Below are 23,264 nucleotides of genomic sequence, written 5' to 3'. Positions count from 1 at the left end.
GCTTTAAATTAATCTTGGATTTTCTTCCATATTCTCTTTCTAGTCAGCTTCTGAATCCATTTTGATACTCCTGTTAGAAGGTGGTTTGACCTTTTTTCCAGTAAATCCTTGGCAGAAAGACAAATAACCTCTAGATACCAACTCAACTGTTTAGGCAAGGTTACGTTTCAAGCAGTCTTTATGTACAAGCAACATACCATTCCCAGAGAAATTTTTTGTATTGGGACAGAAGTGATAAAGCTCAATTTGTTTAAAAAAATTAAGCAACTGATTTAGTTTAAATACAGATAGGATTTTAATGACAAAAATTCTACTTGTGACGCACTGACAGCACTCACACAACACAAAATGGGGCATTAAGGTCTCTGACTTTGAAAGGAGCTCAGGGAGTAGACAAGTCTTTCCTGAAGGTGCTTAACTAGTGTGCTATAAGACAAACAAAAACCTTAACTTTAATTAAGTGGTAAGAACTATCCTTTGTGTAGAAATAGAAAGCTGAAAACAGTATTTATTTTTCCTCTACAAACTAACTCATTTTTGGACGAGTTTGAAAGCAGCAATCTGCCATGCCCACAAATAACCTAAGAATGTAAGAGTCACCTTGAAAGAGAGAAGAGGTCAGTGCAGCCCAGCACTGCAAACAGCACTCACCATGTGGTAGCAACTGCTGGAGGGGAACCTCCTCCCTTCAATTTAAAAAAAAAAAAAAAAAAGACAAAAACAAAACAAAAAAAAACCCACAAAAAAACCCACAAAAAAACCACAAAACCCCAACATCCTGACAGTAGTGAAAGAATACCCTAATAAAAACCCAATCCATTGTAATAGCACTGCTGTTCATCTAGAACATAAGTGGAAAAGACCTCCTAGGCATCCTACCCTACCAGCACCCGAAGATAACAATCTAGTACAAACCAGAACTTTAAGAACTCCCAGACATGAATGAATATCTTGGGTTTTGATTTCTAAACCAAGCACTGCATTAGCCTTCAGCTGGTGTTTTGTTTTGATGACAGGGAAGACAGCTACACAGTTTGTAGTTTTTTCTTCACAACTCACATATGGCAGTCAACTTCCGTTGAATGCAGTGGCAGCAAATCTCCCCTCATATGCTAAACTATAAATATGCACACGCACATTTTGCTGACTTTAGCCAAAACTGACTGTATGACACCGGAAATAACCTAATTCTGTGAACCTAAAGATTGCCTTTGGTGACAGGAATGTTCATAGCTTTGTCACCTTGTTTCCTGTTCTAATCTTTCCTCAGCTAGGCCTAAGAGACTGAATATACAAACATCAAATTTCTTATGTGTAGAGCTTCACAGAAGCTACTAGGAAAACATTCTCAACCTCTCCTTGTTGAGAGGTACACACTTGTGTTTAAACATGTGATTTTCTTCCAGTGATCGATGAAAAAAAGTACTGGAGAGAAATACTGAAGAGCTAATTCAAGTTTAAAATAATAATGCACACTGAATACTAGGTCTAGCTGTTTTTTCAGTTGCTGGCGCTAAGCATCCAGCATCCATCCAAGCTGAGCATTTGGACTGCCGTAAGTGACCTGAAGAAGTGGCATTTAATTTGGAAAAGAACCAGAGAACTAATTCACCTATTTTAAAAGAAAAATGAAATTCATAGTGGTAGAATATGTCACCTGGGCCATTCTGTGGCAAAGATCTGTCCTACTTGTACAGAAATATTTAATTTCTGAACTTGAAAAACCCATCACCATAGAACATCACCAATGCACAAACCTGTAACAGGTATTATTCAACTGAAAGTATATATTCTGTAATAGTTGAAAAATTATTTTATTACTACTGTTCTTTAATTATAACCATCTTAGCCTGCTTTTAAAATGCAGCACAACTTTTCAATAAAACAAAATGTCTACATGAACAATTTTTCAGATGATCAATAACCTTCCTGAACCTGATCTTTAAACAATACCACCTGTAAAAAATGTAAAAGGTATACTCTAAGCTTGCTGTGCAACAAGCAGTCATTCCTTGGAAATCTAAAAATATTTCATTGAAAGATGTTCCTTACTTTACACCTCCTCAGCAGTTTTCCTAAAGCAGAATATTTTTATTTTAAGTTGTTACTAAAATGCAAAGGCGAGCAGAATAAAATGTATGCAGCTTGCAGGTTGCATTTACAAAAGTTTCTGCAAAACACCTATGTAACTAAATTTGATTATCATTGTACATTTATGCAAAAAATATCCCAAAGTAGATACTACTAAAACCATTTACTACTACAGATACTACTGACAAATCGTTGAGAAAGCAGATATAAAGCAAATTAATTGCAACATGACAGAGGTTTCCCATTATAGACAACATTCCCAGATTTTTAGAATTACACTGAAGATAAGTCCTTGCTTATCTTAAACACCCATTAGCAAATAATGTTTCCCTCTCAAAACCATGTCTCAAAATGAGCAAGCTGTGAGTTTAAAGTTTAACATGTTCTGTTTACATATTTGTGCATTTAAATGTAAATATATATGTTATGCATTTAGATACAACACATAAGATTTTCTTAGGCAAGCATAATAATTCTCAGATATCCGTGCACTGGCATGAAGGCTAATGCCACAATCTGTGCCAATATTAGTGCATTCAAATTTGATTTTGGGAATGGAGGAAAAACCCTCACTTTGTCACCTGAGAAGTACAAAGGAATGGATACATCATATCAAAAGTCTAGTGACTTTTAGTAAGTCTAACAGGCTGGACAAGAGCAATGTCATTCAAGGCCAGCAAATATATAATATTCATCAAAAGGGAAAAAATACAAAATACAGTGATTTCACGAATACAAGCCGCACTGAGTATAAGCCGCATCTCTGGGTGTTGGTAAATATTTCGTTCTTTGTCCATAAATAAGCTGCACCTGAATATAAGCCGCTCTGTCGTTCGCAGCGAGGACCCGCGTGCAACAAAGTTGCCAATTAGTAACAGAACCGCGGCATGGCGGGGAGTTTACTGGTTCAGCTGAGGCTGTGCAGGCTCAGCCCGCTCGGGGTTGCTGACGGGGCCGGTGGCCCAGCTCGGTGGGGCCTCTCGGGGCTGGCCGCCACCTCAGGGGTTGCTCGCCCTGGTCCCGCTCCCACCGCAGTGGTGGCGGGCGAGCACGGAGCGCCCCCTGCTCCCATCGCAGTGGTGGAGGGTGGGGGTAGAGCGCCCCGCCTCCTCCCTGAGCCGTGGGGATGTCAGCACAGAGCCCCCTGCGTCTCCTCCGCCTGAAGTAGGGAGCTCCCCTGCCTCCCTCCCTCCCCCCACGCTGCCGGCGCTGTGCTGGCCCCACCTGCCGCGCAACACAGTAACCAATTTGTAACAATCGCGAAATCCTGGGTTTTACTGGCAGGTGCTCGGCTTGGCACCCTGGCTGGCACTTCTGGGGTTGTAAATGTCAGAAAATTATTCACATATTAGCCACTCCTGAGTATTAGTCACATTTCCGGTTTGAGAGTAAAATCTAAGTCAAAATGGTGCAGCTTGTATTCGTGAAATTACTGTAATCTTGACTTCACAATTATGAAAATCTTTAGCACAAATTCTGAAGATGAGAATAAAGCATGGAGATAAATCAAATAAAACACTGTATAGATATACTAAAAGTGTTTGCCATTATAAAAAATTTATTTCCTAAGCATCAGGCTGAGTGCTAGGTTAGTAGTGATACAGGTACTCAAAGACCATTTCTAGGACTATCCTGTTCTGTATTTTTTGATAGCAATGTTTTAGAATCAGAAAAATGTTTACCTTTGCTTATGTCACAGACAATACAGTGATTTAGTTAAGATGCTATAGAGAGGGGAAAAAAAAACACTACAGCCTTAAGGAAAAAAAATTAGGACTTAGGATTTCCTTGTAGGCATCAGCCATTTCTAACTGAACTGTCCCATACATCAGTTAATCATGTAGGAAACTATACTAGTCAGCTGCAAAAGGGATAATTGGAACACTGGAGCACAATCACAGACATTTCCAAGAGAAACAAGAAGATATCTCAATTAAAATTCTAAATATAGCTATAGAAGTCATCATCCTCTGTCCAAAAGAAGATTAATTAAAACTGAAACCTGTTCCAAGATGTATTAATATATTCAGACACAAAGGAAAACCTACCATACCAGAAGGAAACAATTTTATTCGGTCTTATAAACTGAGGGATATGTAAACACTATAAATACTGCAGGTGAGAGAATGGCAGACAACACTCATGAGAAATGGCAGCAATTAAACTGTAGAAACAATGAACACCCAGAGAGAAAGAGATGTAAGAAACCAGGTTTCTAACCTGACACATGGAGCATTAAAACCTTGTCAGCTGTAATACGTACTGGTTTAGTTTTTAGGGGACGTTTTTACTGACAATAGCTGCCAGTAAGAGCAGGCAACAGAACTCAGTTCAGTCACTTCACACATTTCTAAATAGCGAAAAGTAATAGCTATAAGGCCATATACAAAAAAAAAAAGAAAAATGCACCAAACTGAAAGAAAATGAAGGTTTGTCACTTATGAGATTAAATATTTTAAAAGCTTTAACAGTTTATTTGTTTATAAAAGAACTATTTCCATATTCTGAAGCAAGAGTTAAAAAACTTTGCACTAGAAAGCATTTATACCTAGTTGCAAAATTGTGGGATGGCAGAGCAGTCTCATCACTTAGAGAAGTATTCAATGTCAAAGGGGTCTGAAACTTACTTTGAAATAGTATTTCAATGTTTAATTGTTTTCCAATTTATTTGATCTAAACATTTCCTTCCCACAGAACACTATGTTTTAGCAGTTAAACTTACACACATGAATACTTCAAATTAATTCTCCTACGGATACAACAGGATGCTGAAAGTCACTAGATTTTAACAAACACAGCAGAGTTCTTCAAAACTATCAACACTAAAATGGAAAATAAGACTTTCAAGTTGTCTTCAGTAACTGACTTATTCTTATGATGTTAGTAATTAATGGCTTCACCATTTCACTAACCATTAAGCATTATAGAAGCTGACAATGACAAAGAACAAAATATGAGAATTTTTAATGTCTATTATGTGTAAGATTAACTACTTAAAAGATCAGCTGTGTCAACCTGAAGTCTTCAAGTTCATCTGTAGTGCCTGCTTTTACTATGAAAGTCTTGCCATTTGGTTAGACTACTAAAAAACAGAACAGAAAAAGCGTAGCCAATCATTAGAATTCCAACAAGATTATGCATATTCCAGATATTTTTCAACCTGCATCGTAAGCAGCTGTTTTGATAGCTGAATGTGTAGCAGATCTGGTGCTCCTAATCATTCATCAGGGAATGACCAGTAACAGAGAAGAGCAAGCCAACAGCTCTGATCACAGATGACTAATAAACTAATGGTCACTATTGGAGAGTACCTGTGTTTATGTTCCTATTGCTCATCTCCTGATCTGGCCAACTGCTGCAGCATTATCTGGGGGCTGTGCTAATCTCTGGCAAACTGCGCTGACCTAGATATAACTATACAGCCTGAGGCAATTTTTTCACTCAGCAACATGATTGCTTAACTAATAGTTGTATTTTCTGAAAGAGATGTTTGCTGGACATGGGATGGGTTAGGAAAGTGACAATCTAGGAAAACAAAGCATAAGAATGGAGAGGGGAAAACTGCAGAAATGGCTAAAAGCAGTGTGATAAGGACAGCATGACCTATGCTCATCCGGAAGTTTTCCTTCCATGAGTATTACCCTTTCAGTTTTGCTCCCAAGATGTATTTTACAGAGGTAGCAGATTAATATTTATCTTGTACTAAAACTATGACATGTAACAGTTTTGCATAGCCAGTACGCCATAAATATGCCAGGTTTTTCAGAAATATTCCTGACAATAAAGGACTTGAGAGTTATAGTTGTGCATGAAGTAATTTGTACATCCAGAATGGCAGGACAAGTGGAATTACAGTTGTCATTATTTACTTCACTCCAATTACTACATGACAAACAACACAAATTTCAAAAGTACTAGTCTTCCTTACTTACCAGACTAGTGCTGGAAAAGAAACAAGAATATAAATGAGTTTTACGCCCTTCATAAGCATTCTGTCTGTCCTTCAGAAGTCAAAATTAAAAGCTGCTGATACAGACTCAGGACTTTTTTTTCCCTGCAACTATTGTGAATTCATAATGTATACTTCTTCCCTTTCTTCAGTACCCACTTTGCTTCAGAACCAGAGGAAACTGCTCTGAAGGAACTTAAAACTAAATGTAGATACTGGGTTTCACGTTCAGCTTACCTTCCAAAATTGGCTGGCAAAAACTCAAGAAAAGCATCATTCAGGTACAGCTGTGTTAGGTTTAACAGTTGAGAAAATCCATCTGGCAGCCTATACAGAAGTAAAATAACATAGCACCTTAGTTTCAATTATATTCAGGTCATTAAGTCATACTTTCTTTAGGAACAGTATAGTACTAAAGTACTAATATATGAATCCCTATATATTGATAAAATTAAGGGGATAAATTTCTTTAAAGTCACATTAGTGACTTTAGGTTGTTTTCCACAAGATGAACTTCAAAATAATTTCAAGTATTAAGAACAAGGTCTACAGGCAATAAAAAACTACAAATAAATGTAGTCTTCCTACAAACTTGTGATCTCCTGACATGTAACGTGAAGGCAGCATTAATTAGAAACAACAGGATAAATTAAAAATACACAAGATACAAGATATACAAGATACAAGTTGAATCTCTGTCAGCGGAGATTTCTGGCAAATTAATTTTGTCACTATAGTAGAAATGCATATTAAATCATAATTAATTTTTGTTATAAAGAAGACTTTGCAGATTTCTCTACAGTCACAGAGAAATGATGGATTTTAACAAGCTCACAAAGCTATATGGCATAATGAAAGATGATCCACACGGCCTATTAGCTTTGGCAAAGTACTTTTATGAGATAGCTGTACTGGATCACAGTGCAACAAGGTTAATGAAGAGTTCTCAGGGAACCCTGCTCTTGCCTTCAAGGGCTGGCACATGTCTTGGGGCAAATTCGAGATCAGTATTTGCATGAAATACAAAACATAAAAAAATTTACAAACTTACTTTGAAATAGGATTTACGCTTGCCTCTACAACTGTCAAGACTTTACAGTTTTTTATATTTTCTGGAAACTCCTGTATGCCTGCAAGATACAGAAAGAGGTAAAAAAAACAGCCTTTAATTATTAGACTCCACCACATGAATAAAAACTATGCACATGAAACAACTAGCTGTAAAAACTTTGATTCATTTAGCAACTAGTGAACTGTTTATCTGACGTCTCATTTTACATACAGTTTTAATTAAAGAAATACTCTTCTGCAATACCTTTTTTTTACTACATTATTCCTAAAGCTTTTCATGTAAGCAGGAAGCTCACCCAAGCTACAAACACACAGCACACTAATTCCCATTGCTTATTGCCAAATATTTAAATACTTATGCTTTGGAATGTACTTAAGATAAAAACCTCAGTCCCAATATAATTTATTTTAAAAAAGGTGAACACTTGGTAGAATGAAGTTACCAACCAGATCTGTTTATCAAATCCATGACCTGTATAACAGCCAGGTGAAATGGTAAGGCTTCAAGTATTTAAGTATTTTTTACAGCTTTACATTTCTGAACTATCAGATATCCATCGCAAAATGTAATGTATGCTTGCTCTTAGCTTCTAGATCATTTGAGAAAAGGACAAAAAACACTCCAGGTAAACTTATGTTTGAAAATTAAAACAACAAGCTATCTCATTTTTTTCCAAGGCTATCTCTAAAAATGCCAGAGTGGAACTACATTCCACAAATACAAATCTGTATTTGTCAGAAACTGATAAAGTAGGTCTTGAATATGACATGTATCCACCACATCAGAAGAAAATCAGTACTGAATCATTCCACCATGCAAAACCTTTACCTCTCTCTTTACTATATATACCATGAAAAAAAAAAAAATAAAACAAAACCACTGCTAACACAACTGCAGTTGCTTTTGCAACATGTTCTGATACCCTGAGACAGGTGTCTTTATTTCAAATATATTTGTCCTAAATACAATAACCATTCATACTGGTATCTTTCTACTTGGTTTAAGAATACACTGTTGTTTGCAGCAACAAAAACTCCATATGCTAGTAAATAAAGCTAGTTTAAAATTACTTTTTTTTTTACAGATACCAAACCTTAGAGCTCTTTGTCTGAGTTAATGCCTGTAATTGTGTTTGTGAGTGCTTTATCAGGTATGTGGAAAGTGCAACTGAACCCAGGGAACAAGACCACTTAAGAAGGTACTATACTCTGAACACTTATTTGTAGATTAGTGAGAACACAAAATTTCATGCTGCCTGAAACAACATTAACAGTCCAGCTGCAAAGAGAAATACAAGGGCAGCATCATTTCTTCAGGTTGGCAGGTGGAACTTCATGTATCTGTTCTGAGAATATGTGGTGAAGCATCAACTGCTAAATAATATTTTTACTTACTTAAGAAATTGCAGAATATTTGATGTTAGCTTAAAGATTGATTCTATGATTGTGCAGTAACACTGACCTAATATCACTGACCTGATATATCTTAAGAGATGGCAGTAGACAAGAAAAACAGTGACAAAATACAGACTTTAAGCAACTGGTGATAATGAGTGGTAAAGCCACTGTACTGACTTTTCCATAAATTCGACTAAAGTAGTAACGCTATTTCTTTCAAACTAGACTTTCAGGTCCTTCTTGACAGGAACTTGTTTTCCATAATACTGTTGATTCATAGCAGGTATTTTACTCTGCTGCTGAAAGGTGAAAGGCAAGAAAAAAACATTCCAGAGTTAATCCAGGTATTTAAATACCTCTAAGTAACATGGACATTTTTTGGAAACAACATACTAAACTCAAAAGCAGAAGGGACCAGGAAGAACGGAACCATCAGTGGTAATACAGGCCAACATTTCTGACACTTCTTGAGTAATATGCATATTCATACACATGCACAGGTATAAATATATATAATTTAACATATTTATTATATATATTACATAATATAGAATATATTATATTTATATAACATATATTCATTATACAATACATAATATATATGTGTGCATGTTCATGTGTGTGAGCTCAGCCATGTGAAGTTCACTAGGACTGTGAGTGGAGTCAAAGCAGAAGATGGTAACATGACACTAATTCATTTCATTACTCAGTAAAAAATCAAAACTAAAAAGGTAATTATTTATAATTTTATATTATATATGAAGTTTCATTTCTGTAAAGCAGTAATGTTATTTTCAAGTTCAAGAAAAATTAGGAAACTGCCAAAGACTAGAACTGTACCTTATCTATTGCTGCCATATACTTTTAGTACAAAGAGAAACACTACCAAGAAACTTAAATATACATAATCTTAATTCCAGTTGTAGCAATAAACCTCTTTCAGCAAAAAGAATATCCATACATGGAAAGCATTTAGCATAAAACAACACCCTGAGCCTGCAGAAATGAAGTTACAGATTATTTATATGAAGTGACCTTATGGTGTCTGAAAAATAAATCAAGACCTCTTTATTGCTGAAAAGACAAACTCATCTTCTTAAAATTAGCATTTGCATTAATCAGAGTAAACCACTGCTAAGCTCTTCCTTGGAGGCTGAGCTGTGTCTCAGACTCACTCGGTGGCCTTAGTTTTGCTGCTTGAATCATACTGAGAGACTCTCTAAGCTTAGTTTTTCTGAGAGATGGTTTCACTACTGGCCTTGGCTTGGTCCTTGGATGAAAGATTGCTCTAGTCCAACACATAAAACCTTATGTTTGCAATATTAATTAGTTTCCACTGTTTGTGTCATGAACTCATGGAAGCACAGAAAGCTTAAATTTGTGATAACTACCTAAAAACCAAAACACATAGCACATCTACGAGAGGGGAGAATATCAATGTAAGCTTACTCTCAAAAGAACAGCCAAATAAAATATTAGCTTAATACTTAATACTTCCATGAGTCTCTCCTTAGATGAGTACCACAAATTGAGAGTCACAGTCCTTTCTAAATCCTATTTTTCTTTTGGGGTTTCTACTGCTTTCTCTGTACACTGATCCTCATGGATTATAGAAGACAGTGCAACAGACCACCTGGTCTGTTGCAGCCTCATTCCACTTTCATTGAAAAGCATTATATGGACAGATTCTTCAACATACCACTCATTTTGTACTTGACATAGTAACAATCACCATGCCCAACACATTTTAGTGCTCAATTGGTTTATAGATCACACTCCGTTTTCCAAAAAAATACAAAACATCATGCCTATGGTTGTGAAAATTTGTAGAGCACAGTAGGAGAAAACACAGTTTGCTGATCATCTTTAACCACCAGATACAAACTGAAATGGGAGTAAAGTTCTTTTTGTAGTGTAGTTTACCACAGAAGTTGGATTTATGTAATAACTTTTAGCATTTACTTGTCTGCTGCTTCCTCTCTGTTTTCCCAGATTTCAAGTACTTTAAAACTCACTGGCCCGTTTCTATAAAAACAACACCAACGAAACAACAACAAAACCCCACCTCCCCAAACAAATAGAAACCCCCAAACAAACTAACAAAAAACCAAACAAAAAACAACAACAAACAAAAAACCCACCCACCACCAAAGAAACACACAAAACCCCTCCACAACAAAACCCCCAAACTAAACAAAAACAAAAAGACCAAACAAAAGTTAAAAACAAACAAACACAACAAACAAATAAAACAAAAAAAACCCTGAAAGAATGTACAGAAGAGGAATTTAAAATTCTTGTCTGTATTATGCCAAAACCAGAAAGCATTCATCATTCAGAACTCTGCTTGGCAAAACCTCACCATCTAACCTTTTGGTATTCAATCATGATCAAAGACCAACTGTGGCACATGTCCAGAGGAAATACCAAAAAGTTCATGCAAGAATTTCAGGTCAACAGACACAAATCTGGAGGTAATCAAGCTCAGTTCTTGATCACATAACATGACTGAAATACAGAATTTCACCTGATTTCTAACTATTTGAAGAACAATGGGGTTTTTTTGTTGTTGTTGGGGTTTTTTTCGCATGGCCTGTCACAGGAAGTGTGCTCAAAAGTCTTTCTGCCTCGATTAAGGCTGTAAGTATAATTGGGGTACCCCTCACCATCTTAAGTTACTCATCTCCTCCCCCACACAGCACAATCCTCTCCTATTGCTAGGCTAGTGTACCTTGCAGAGCAGGAGAAAAACTCAGCCAATTTTTTCTCTTCATCAGATAAGATTTTTTCCACTCAAATACTGGCAATTCCGTATCTATAGAAAATTGTGCAAGTCAGATCCACTGTTGGCAGAATCCTTGACTGCAATGGATCTCAGTGCTGACAGTCCTGTATGCTCCTGCTTCAGGCCTAATGCAGATGAGGACTTGCACTGCAGCTCATGCTGTGGTAACACCTTAATTCAGAAACAAATGCTAAAAGTAGAATGTCCGGACATCAGTTATAGAAACCACCAGTGCTATGCAGAAGTGGCAGTCCCTACTGATCTGTAGTACTATTCGGAGAGAGTTACACCTCTTCTTACACAGAAAAAATATAAATAAGCTTAAATAGAAGCAAGGAAAAAGTATTGGTTCCATCCCTAAAATGCAGACCAAGAAAACCACTAACACACGTGAGACCTCTAGAAGACATATAGGTGATGTTCCAAAGGAGTCTGCAGCTAGATCCCTCAGTCTGTAGACAATATGAGGGGGGAAAAATTCTCTCCAAACAGGCACACTGAAAGCTCTATTGGAGCAAAACACATGAAGCTACAGCCTGCTGTGCACTTACTTCACTCTGCACTTTCGCAAGTATAGAGAACACAGAGGCAAACATACAGGTTCAGTTTGCATGAATACAAACTACAGTAATTTCACGAATACAAGCCGCACGGAATATACGCCGCACTCCTGGTGTGTGGACAACGTTGATGTCTTTTTCAATAAAAAAGCCACACCCGAATATTAGCTGCACTTTCGTTCATAGCGAGGATCCATGTGCAACTTTCACAAATTTGCCAATTAGTAACAGGATCGCAGCATAGCGGGGTTTACTGGCTCGGGGCGGGGCCAGGCAGGCTCGGCCCGCTCATGGTTGCCAATGGGGCCGGGTGGCCAAGCTCGGCGCCACAGCTCAGCGGGGCCGCTCGGGGCCGGCTGGGCAGTGCTGCCACTGCTGCCGCCAGGCTCGCTCACCCCCACCTCCCATCTGCACCGTTGCTGTGTTTGCTCGCCCTGGTTGGCACTGCAGGCCCCCATGCCACCGGGCTCCCCCATGCTGCTGGCCCCAGTTCTGCTGGGCTTCCCCTCGCCACCGGGCAGTCCCGCCTGTCGGGCTTCCCGCTTCTGCCATGCTCCCCTGCACTGCTAGCCCCAGTTCTGCTGGGCTCCCCCGCCCTGCTGGCTCGGGCTCTGCCGCCTGCCCCCCACACTGCTGGCCCCATCTCTGCCAGGCTTTCCCACCTCTGCCGGGGCTGGCTGGGCTCCAGCTTGGCTTGGGGCTGCCGCGGGCTCTCACTTCCGTGTTGGCAGCTTTTAGAATATTGTTAATATATTAGCCGCCCCAGAGTACTAGCCGTACTTCCGGGTTTCCACCAAAATTTTGGTGAAAATGGTGCAGCTTGTATTCGTGAAATTACTGTACCTACTTTCTCCCCTCAGCTAGTCTGTTTATCCTGGATCTAACTTCTGGGCAAGCAGCCCCACCATAAAAAAAGAAGCTGCTGTTGGTTGCTCTTCCCCTCAGGCCTCTGCTACAAATGTCCTTCAAGCCCATATGGATTGAACACCGCAAAACATTTTTAAGAAGATATACCACAAATCTCCCAAAGAATATGAAAAATCTGTTTGCAAAATCTAAAATTTTAAACTGAAAACTTATTGTATTAGTCACAATAAGTATTCTTACATATTTATGTATTTTACTTTAATGTGGGATTGCTGCATACCTTCTGCTTTTCATTATTCAAAGTACGCAGTGTATTAGAACCCAAACAATTCAACGCACAGTACTGACCCACCCATCCTTATTTTTTGAACATTCATTCCCCTTCCCATATTTCCTTGCTGCACCTGGTTTCAGACCCACCAGTATCTCAGGTTTATATTTATATGAGGTGAAAGGGTCACCTGTAGGACAGCAGTAACATCTTTCCAATTACAGTTTTAGGGTTTGTTGGTTTGGGGTTTTTCTTGCTTTTACACACAGGTACTAGCCCAGTTAAGACACATAAGAGTCTTCCAAGCATTGCTCCTCAAACCATTCCTCAATTTTTAGAATAAGGTCTCTCTAGGCCTGTTCTAGCCATGTATCTTACATAATGTAAATGAGAAGGAATATGAGTAGCAAGACAGGTTTCTCAATACCTGTTCTGTGGGGAAAAAAAAAGGATAGCCAGTAATTCTTGAGTAATTCAGCCAGGCTTCTCGAAGACATGCCTGACATACTAATTTACAAAAACCAAAACTTGCCAGGGTAGAGTAAAATTGCAAAATGTGTAACACTAGGAGAGTTGCTGACAACAGTTGTGGCCATAATGCTATTTTGGACAAGTTTCAAGGTTACATGGTTTTCAATCATGTCTAATTCATGGATGGAATGCTGTCAAGTACCCAGAGATGCACAATACCTAACCATTGGAAGCTGCTTTGCTTTTCCCTGCCCTGTCCCCTATTACCCCAGACTGCAAAATCTGTGCTGTGCATCCAGTCATTTTTTGCTACTACATGACAAATGTCTCTCAAAGCATATCCTGTAACAAAAAAAGATTCAAGTTTCTCCTTTGGTGAATTGGCAAAGTGCATAGTGACAGTGGTGACACCACCGGTGGCTATGGTAAGTTCTGGGCGGGCTAAGCCCTAGGTTTGAGCTGGGCAAGGGGGTTCCTGGAGCTAGGGAAAGCTGACAGCTGAGAGACCTATCAGGACTGCCAGGAAATAGCCAAGTCCCAGCAGTTCTGTCAAGTGAGAGAGAGCAGCTCTGCAGTGGAGAAAGCAAACATGGGAGACTTAAATGGGTCCAGTGAGTGTGAGGAACAGGACATGTGCCTTCAGAAGGAAGTGGCACAGGGATCTTGCATGGCAGTTCACAAGTAAAGGCACAGAGGAGGAGCCACTCCATCCTACTGAGTGTTAAAATGCAGCAAACCTTTTCAGCAATAAACTGGTGTCTACCTATTGCAATGGCTGTGCTGAGCATGAAACCCAAACAGAGAGGCCACAGGTACGTGCCTACACCCAGGCTGACCTGCTGAAGCCTCAGAGAGCCATCCAAACCCTCAGCTGCAGGGAATGCCAGAATCTGGGAGCCCCACTGGAACCCAAAGGCAGAGTTAGCGTCATGATAGACAGCTTCATTGCATAGAACACTCACTAGACAGCGTACCATCTGGGAATCTGAGCAGGCCACTGACGCTAGTACAGTAAATTCACGAATACAAGCCGCACTGAGTATAAGCCGCATCGCCGGGTGTTGGCAAACATTTTGTTTTTTGTCCATAAATAAGCCGCACCCGAGTATAAGCCGCTCTGTCGTTCACAGCGAGGACCCGCGTGCAACAAAGTTGCCAAATAGTAACAGAACCGCGGCAGGGCAGGGTTTACTGGCTCAGCTCGGGCCTGTCGACAGGGCTGGGTGGCCCAGCTTAGCGCTGCCGCTCGGCGGGGATGCTCAGGGCCGGCCGCCGCCACCGCTGGGCTCGGTCACCCCGGCCCGGCGCTGCCTCACGGCGGCAGGGGGGGGCACAGAGCCCGCTGGCACCTGTGGCGGTGATGGGACGTGGGGATGTAGCCTGCCTGCTCCTGCGGCGGCGGCACGCGGGGACGGGAGCCCCCCGAGCCGCGGGGCCAGCAGGAGAGAGCTGCCCCTGCCTCCCCCGAGCCGTGGGGCCAGCAAGAGAGAGCTGCCCCTGCTTCCTCCGAGCCTCGGGGACAAGCAGGAGAGAGCTGCCCCACCTTCCCCACCCCCTGTGCTGCTTGCACAGAGCAGATCCACCCGCCGCACAACAGAGTAACCAATTTGTAACAACCGCGTAAATGCAGGGTTTTACTGGCAGGTGCTTGACTTTGCAGTTTGCACTGACTTGGTTTGCACTCCCAGGATTGAAAATGTCAGAGAATTATTCACATATTGGCCGCTCCTGAGTATTAGCCGCATTCCCAGTATGGGAGCAAAATTTTGGTCAAAACAGTGCGGCTTGTATTCGTGAAATTACTGTATTAAGCTCTCACAAAGCCAGGGTGATATCCCTCCCTTAAATCCTTGGGAGCTGAAGGTAAGTTAACATCCAACACAAGCAAGTATGATCAGCTAATTCACAAAGCAAGGGGGAACAGACTGTTGTCTCAGCTCAGAGCAGGAGAAAGAATGTTCCCTGTGCTACCAATCTGCCCCTAAAAATAGGTATGATGTTCTGGAGCTAGAAGAAGAACCTAGGATAGGTTGTTAAGATCCAGAAGAAGAGAATTCTACTGATGACTATAGTCATTTTCAGGGTGACCCAGATAGGGCACTCCGGTACCTGAAGGGCTGTCCAAGAATGGTGAAGAGGGACCTTTTAAAAGACCAGCTAGTGATAGAACATGGGGTGGATGGGACTACATTAGATTTGATGCTAGGAAGAAAGTCTTCACTGTGAGGGTGGTGAAAACTGGCTGCCCAGAGAAGCTGTAGATGCTTCCTCCCCTGGACATATTTAACGTTGGGTTGGATGGGACTCTAAGCAGCTTGGTCTAGTGAAAAATGTCCCTGCTTCTGTCAAGGGAGTTGAAATTAAACCGTCTTTGAAGTCCCCTTCCAACACAAATCATTCTATTCTACAATCCCATTCTATTCTGTCTTTCCATGTAAATCCACATCTACAAACCATGTAATTACTTTAACAATACCTCTTCTTGTGTTATGAACATTCATTTTGAGTCCAGGAAAACATTTTTAACAAACTTCAAAATTTCAGATGCATACACTCAAATTTCACATTCAAAATCTTACCTGCATTGAAATTTCATTCAATTCACATCCTCTCTTACACACAGAGATCATTTTATTGTGAATAGACAGATTCCTTTTAGTACCTTCAATAAGACAATGCATTTAAGAAAAAGTACTACAAACACTTGAAAAAAGACTTGAAATAGAAGGGCTGACAACATTTAGAGCACCTATACAGTGATACACTATCACAGAGCTAACTCAGAACTCTGCAGCAAATCAATTATCTTTTATTTCACTATCATGGATGATTTAAAAATCCTGATCCTGGCCTCTCTGTCAATAAAGGTAGAGAAACAGCAAATTTACAATGAGTTATTTTGTATTCAGGATCTTCCTGCAGAAAATAAAACTTGGATCTGTCTCCCTCTATTACTATGAACAATTCTCAATTTTTCGGAAAAGCCATATTCCTAAACATATCAGATGGGCAGCACAAAACTGGACAGTCTCTTGAATTCTCATTCTCCAATTCTGTAACTTCTGGCACAGAGCACATAAAAGATAGTTTGCCAAATCAACAGATTATTTTAGAACACTCAAGAAAACATATTTGACCTAAATTTGCATCTATTAACAAAAATTCTTTTAAATTATTGGAATAACTTTATAGGCAGATATGCCTGGAGGCAGAGGAGTGAGGGGATGGGAGTGTTTTCTTAAATTTAGTTTGTCTATTTTTCCACAAAGATTCCTTGTAATACAGATTAACAAACTGCTGTGAGTAAATTTGCTGTAACATCACTGTGAAAGAAATATCTAAGACTATTGAAGGTACTGTTATCTCCAAAGGCCTGAATAATATGGAATTTTAAAATTTAACCTTTTTCTTTCACTGCCTGCATGCAGGGAAAAGCAGTTTCACTGCTTCCCACTAGACTAACCCCACAAACACAAGCAATTTCAAGTGCACTTCCCAAGCTTCCAGGAAAGCCTGATTTTCCTGGCAGTCACCTCATCCTATGTTTCAGCCTTTCAGACCACTTGATTCTAGTAACCTGTAAAGGTAACTCTTCCATACATTTAGATACATCATCAGACACTGTACATCTTGAAGGGGCAAAAATATTTCCTTGATAGCCTTTCACATTTTCCTACATGCATGCTAAGGCTCACATGCCAGAGTCACAAGGAAATGATTGTTCCCTAAAGTTTAATCCTGAAAGACACTGATTTAGGGGTGAAGAGCGGTGTTGCAGAGTTTTTTGGAGCATGGGGTTTTTTTCCTGTACACTTGTCAATACGTAAATAAACTGGCCATAAAGGATTAAAAATGTTTTGATCATCTTTAGCCTTATAAATATACAATTAATTGAAATTAATTTTTCTACACTGATCTCACATTCTGTATGCGGCAACTTCTCTTTAATATGTAATCCGTCAGGTTATAGGGGTGGGAGAAAAGGCATCTGTCAATGCTTTGTATAGTGCAGGATGTAATTTCTCACATACGAATGCAGTTTATTTACTGAACCATTTGTTCAAGTATCATTTCATCTTTGTGACTAGGATAGCACAAATTTTTAGCTTCAGCTAAAAATTTCAAAGCTGAGGTGCATCTGGAAAGAAGTAACAATATACTTCTGATATGAAAGGTTCACGGAAGCCTTGGAAATCGAGTTAAAATGCCATAAAAAGACAGTGGATGTCCTCACTACCAAAAAGCTACAGAATTTATTGCTTTTATTGTTGGTAGTAGTCAGAGTTAGTCCTAACTCTAGTCTATGCTTGTTGCACATAGAGTAGCAATTTGGTATTTTTAGGCAACACTCACGCCATGACCACTTCAGCCAAGAATAATACGTAAGTAATAAAATTTCAAATTACACTCTGGGTACAAAGACTTCTGTGTGCCCCTCAACTCACAGCCATTAAAGGCTTGTGCTCTAACTCAGCATGTCTCAAAACATACATCACTTCGAACAGTAGATAAACTGACAGAAGTAGTCAAATGAAGATCTGTAAATAAAAAAAACACCCTGTCTGGCTCAAGGAGGCCCAATAAGAGAAGATGCTGCATGCTGGGAGCATACAGGGAAACATGCATGTCTTCTGGTTTCCTGTATTTTAATAAATTTTCCCTGATTGCTTTCTTAGACGAAACACCTTTCATATAAAGAATCTACTACCTTGGAAAATTTCTGCGATTTTCATCTTTCATTTAAACACCAAATATTATGCACACACATATATATGCATATAATCCTACCTGGACAACTGGATGGTCTCCCATATGACCAGTCTCACTCTGTGAGCTAGATTGCAATTAATTAGGCAATTCAGAAACATTTTGAATTTGAAGCTTAGATTTTCATTTTCCTATCAGCTCTTTAGAAAAATAAATACTTCGGTCAATACATTTGATTATGTCTATGCCAGAAACAGCTCAAATATTTTATGTGGAACTCCTATCATATTTTATGTGTACTGGTATTTGAAAACTAAGGTTTAACCATCCTTCTAAAAATACAACCTTTAAAAATAAATGCATATTTGATGTCAAGGCATCTGCACGTCATGATTTAGCCCAATCCATCTCAGAAAGAGACACTTAATGGTGTATAAATACTCCAAGAAAAATAGAGGAACTACCACCATTCACTCGCCACAACCACAGGAATCTGAAAACCACTGAATTATTTCAGAATTTGCCATCCCTCATCATCCTGCACTTTTGGGGACTAATCATGTTTTTTTATAAACTAAAGGAAAGAAGTTATTTCCACAGAAGTCCACTGCTTCTATAGTCTATTCTTCTGAGATATAACAGACCAAGGAAGAATTGCAGATTTTGATAAATTTGATAAATACTCTTAGGAAAGTAGTAAAATACCGCCTATTTTACTCTTTTATAGGCACCCATCAGAACAATGAGAAAGTGAGCAGTAAATTCTTGCAAAGAGAAAAACAGACAAGGAAGAAAACTAGGCTTGCAGTTGTCAAGAGAAAAATCTTCCATGGTTGCAACAATAGAGAGCTAAAGAGAAAGGGAAAGGCACTTGTGCCAACAAATGAGGTCTCAAATAATACCGAATTATTACAGAATAAACAGTACTATTTCTTACTTCACCCAGCAGAAACACACAGGAACTCTAATTTGGGTTGGTTTTTTTTTTAATCTTATGGAGGCTTTAGAACTACTGGAAAACAAAATGTCCCCAGTAAACAAGCTGGTGACCTCAGAACTATTTTTTTATGTGCTACACTAGTCAGAGAAGCTATCCAAATTGTGATCAGTCTGACACCAGGCACATGATAATAGTTTAAATAAGCTTGTACCTCCTGCCATTTCTCTGAATGGTGTTAAAAAAAACCCTAGCCTCTAGAAAACAGAGATTCATAGTTTATTGGGATAGCGTATCATATCATCAGAGGAACAAGTGCTCTTTTAGCACTGAACTCTGTAGGCTTAGTTCAGACTCATGATATTTTAGACAGACAAGTAGTTCCCTGGCTTCAGCTGCTGATTTATGTACATGAGCTATGGAATTTGCAAACAGCAGCACTCAAATCCCCTTTTGCTGCTTCTAAGTCTTCTGCATTGAGAACTTGTGTTTCAAACAGTTAATACTTCCAACAGTCCAGGACAAAAAGATGATTCTTTCTCTTGTGTGTTACTATGACAGTTTAAGGTCAGTGTTCTTTAAGAAAGACTATCAATCCAGGAACAGACCAATAACAACCAGGTCAATTTATCTGTGTTCATTAAGCGAAGATAATATAGTAACAGTTTAAGTACAGATTGGGCTACAAGAAACACCAAGGAAAATACCAACACTTCAACAACTGGAATGCCTTCTTAGTAGAGAGCTTCTCATCATAATTACTTAGCACCCCAAATAAAACAATAAATTGAAGGACAAAAAGCTTTATGCATTAATATTTGTGCGATTCTTATTTTCAAGTATTATTTTAATGAGGTATCCTCTTAACTTTAAATTAGTATGACAAAACTCTTCTATTTTCCTCAATTAGCATAATTCAACTTCTCTCTCAAATAAGTCACACAACTACATTCAATGACAATGTTATTTCAATTTCCTCACAGTTGCACACATCTGCCAGTTTACCAAACCAGCACCATTAGTAAAACCCCATGTATACAATACCTGGTGGACAACACAACTCACACAGAATGATAGATTTCTAACAAGTCAGACAAGTGAATCAAGTCATGTCTATGGACACATAAATACACTTCTCCATGCAACAGAAGTTACCATCCCCAGAGCAAGACAGCAAAGCTAAGTCCTACTATACTACAATATTCCAACAGCTTATTCAAATAAACCAAAACCAATATTTAACCAATATGAAATAAACTATACCAACAAAATCCAGCAAAATTTACAAGTTCTTATGCATACTCTCTTAGTATAGTGACAGATGACAAAGTTACTAAAACTAACGTTTGAACGTATGCATATTGAGAGAATATAAAATGCAGACAGCGTTGTCTACAAACCAATCAATGTATGAGATACAATTAAATATCACAACCAGACAAAAAAAAAATCTTTTTATTTTAAGCAGAGATTTAGAGTACTAATTTTAAAATTACTAGCTTCTAGAAATTATAGTTTCACTAGTGTTTGTACAGTCAATGGTGATTTGCCTTTTAGTTACCTCAATACAATAAGCAAAGTGACTTACCATTCTTGCTGACATCCAGTTCCCTGAGATTAATGAGATTTGCAATGGATGCTGGCAATGTGGTTAGATCATTGTCTGGCAAACTCAGCTTGTGTAGAGACTGACAGTTAAAAAGTTGCTATTGAAACAAAGAAAAACGTGAATATGATTTTCTCTCAGTTTTCTCTATATAGCTTTTTTTTAACCCTTTTAAACTTCTGACTTCATGGCCTGAAGAGCAGGTTATTTAGAGTTTTTGACTACCAAAAATTTTTAACTAGTTGCACTGAAAATTTATTCATATTACAATGTTTAAGGAAGCAAGAAACTGTAGATAGTCACAAGGCAGCAGCTATGCTTAACACTTCCTACAAATTCCTTCCAGGATCTCAGAAACTGTGACCTGTAGTTACATATAGACCTGTGAACATTGCAAAATATTTTCTGTAGCAGACGTGCCATGTGGCACCACAGAGGTAAGTAGAGTTTATTACAGAAAGAAAAGAAAAATTGATAGACATCTTTTAACCTCAAATTATTCTGAAACACAGGATTTCAGTAGGTATTCACCTCCTCTAAAAGTACAAATTTCATTTTGTCATGTCTTCCAATACATTTTCACATTGTCACTTCCTACTGCAACTATGAAAAAAATCCAAAAAAGTTGAAAGAAACTTAGAAACTAGTGAAAAAAATTGAACTAGTGAAAAAATTGAAACTAGTCAAAGTTCAAGTTAGGGGTACAGAAAACTGTCTAATGTCTTCTGTATGCATGTATTACAATCTTAACCAAATACTAGCTGAGAACCAGGTCCCTTCTTAAATGCAGGGTACCTAGAGATTCTTCCTCAAAAGCTTTACAAATTGACAAAGTAAGGCTAATAATCTTAACATAATGGAAGAAAAAACCTCAAGAGATATGCAGGAAACTTACACATAGTATAAAATAAACATCTGTAAGAAAATGGTTGAAAAGATTCATCTGAACAATTAATGATGAGTATTCCTTTCACGACAACTTTGGATAAGATCATTCATAAATACCTTTACTTTCTTTTTTGGTATTCTGACAAAAGATGATAAAAAACAAGGAAGTGTTTATTGACTAAAAAAAAAATTATCCCAATCACTACCATACTAACAGGCTCAGTTTGACCAAAATTTTGTGTCTCTCTCAACTACAAAGCCATTATTTGAACCAGAGACTGAACAAGTCCCATTCCTATAAAATTTCCATATACCACCCCAGAACAAAAACAGACATGAATTAGCAAGATAGACAGTTAAAGGAATGAGCTTTAACTTGTCTACTGTTGTTTCCAATTCTTAAGAAATGTCTGTTAAAACTCATTTATCATTTAGGCTTTGAAGAGTTACAATTCACTTAGGATACTTTGATAAGCTGAGGTGTTTTGGATCCATTCCGTTATTTTAAGAACATATACTTAAGCTGCTTCCCTGGAAAGCAATAATCTGAACTCTTGGAATCATTAGAGATTTCTCTGACAACTTGGGTCAAGTCACATGCAGCACAAGGAACTGAAAGATCCCTAAAGGAAAATGGAGGGGGAAGGAAGGATGATGTTGACCTTGCAGCTCGTTTTCAGTGTTTACATATTCATAATTACTAGCAGTAAATGCAAGAAATCACATAATTAAAGACTATTTTACTACAGATTTCTGATTTCTTCCAAACATCCGAGTGAGACAGAAAAGTAAAACTCTTACAGTTTGAGCTTTTCAGCTCACATGCACAATGTGGCACTTGGAGCAAACAGGGTACCTTTTCAGATGTGATTTAGCATATAGGATGGAGAAGGATGAAATTATTTCAAATGCCCAGTCAATTTTGAAGCTGAAACTATGTACCAACTCTTCATGTAAAGTCAATTCCTCCTCCACCACTACCTTTCTCCTCAGTTTGCTCATACTGTGCCCTCAACAAATCAGCCAAATTAAGGAGCTACACTGTAAGACCTGTTTCTTGAAATAAGCTGGAATTCTGACAAGATTCAGAGCAACTGAAAAAATCCAAGAGCCACACTGATGGGTCATTTCATTGATAAAGTTGACAAGCAGCCCCAAAAGAGTTATACTGTGGCATACAAAGGCCAGATCACAAAATACTACCGGGACAAAGAGGAAAGGTGAGAGTGGAAAAGTCTTAACAGAGTTTCAGAAAACTAGACAGGCCTGATAAGTATAACACTCTTAGTATTTAAAATGACTTAATTAAAAGCCTAAATTAATGGAAAAGGAATACAGAGCTTGAAATTCTGGTTCCATATTGGGTAGGATCATTTCAAGTATTACAGGTCTTCTCCTACAGTTCTGCTACGGAAGTTTAATTACCAAAATTTTGGTCAAATGAATAAAAATCACTTTGATTACATCTTCACTACCCCTAATCTCTCTGTTTGTGTTCTTTGCCATATTTTAGTTTATATGTGGAGGTGTTTTCTTCTGAAAAATGCAAAAAATAATGACCAATATTACTTAAAAGCTGGAAAACATCTTTAGTTTCTCAGAAATAAGCCTTTAAGTATGACTTATTCTAATATAAAAAGACATTAACTTGAAGCAAGCGTAG

The 23,264-nt window shown here is 38.5% G+C and overlaps 1 protein-coding gene across 7 annotated transcripts in view; it reads right to left on the bottom strand.

Moving 5' to 3' along the window:
* The window catches only part of ERBIN (erbb2 interacting protein), a 121,835-nt gene that overhangs the window by 43,642 nt on the left and 54,929 nt on the right, over window positions 1–23,264 (bottom strand). For all 7 annotated transcript variants that reach the window (XM_033085446.2, XM_033085445.2, XM_033085447.2 and 4 more), the window contains 3 exons: window positions 20,696–20,813; window positions 7,092–7,170; window positions 6,278–6,367 (listed from right to left, as the gene is read on the bottom strand). In XM_033085446.2, the coding sequence (XP_032941337.1) occupies window positions 6,278–6,367; window positions 7,092–7,170; window positions 20,696–20,813 (287 nt within the window). The remainder of the gene's footprint in view (window positions 1–6,277; window positions 6,368–7,091; window positions 7,171–20,695; window positions 20,814–23,264) is intronic.

Source organism: Catharus ustulatus, chromosome Z (genome assembly GCF_009819885.2).
Source record: "Catharus ustulatus isolate bCatUst1 chromosome Z, bCatUst1.pri.v2, whole genome shotgun sequence".
Lineage (NCBI taxonomy): Eukaryota > Metazoa > Chordata > Aves > Passeriformes > Turdidae > Catharus > Catharus ustulatus.
Note: the sequence above shows the minus strand (reverse complement) of the source record. Positions and strands in the feature narration are given on the sequence as shown.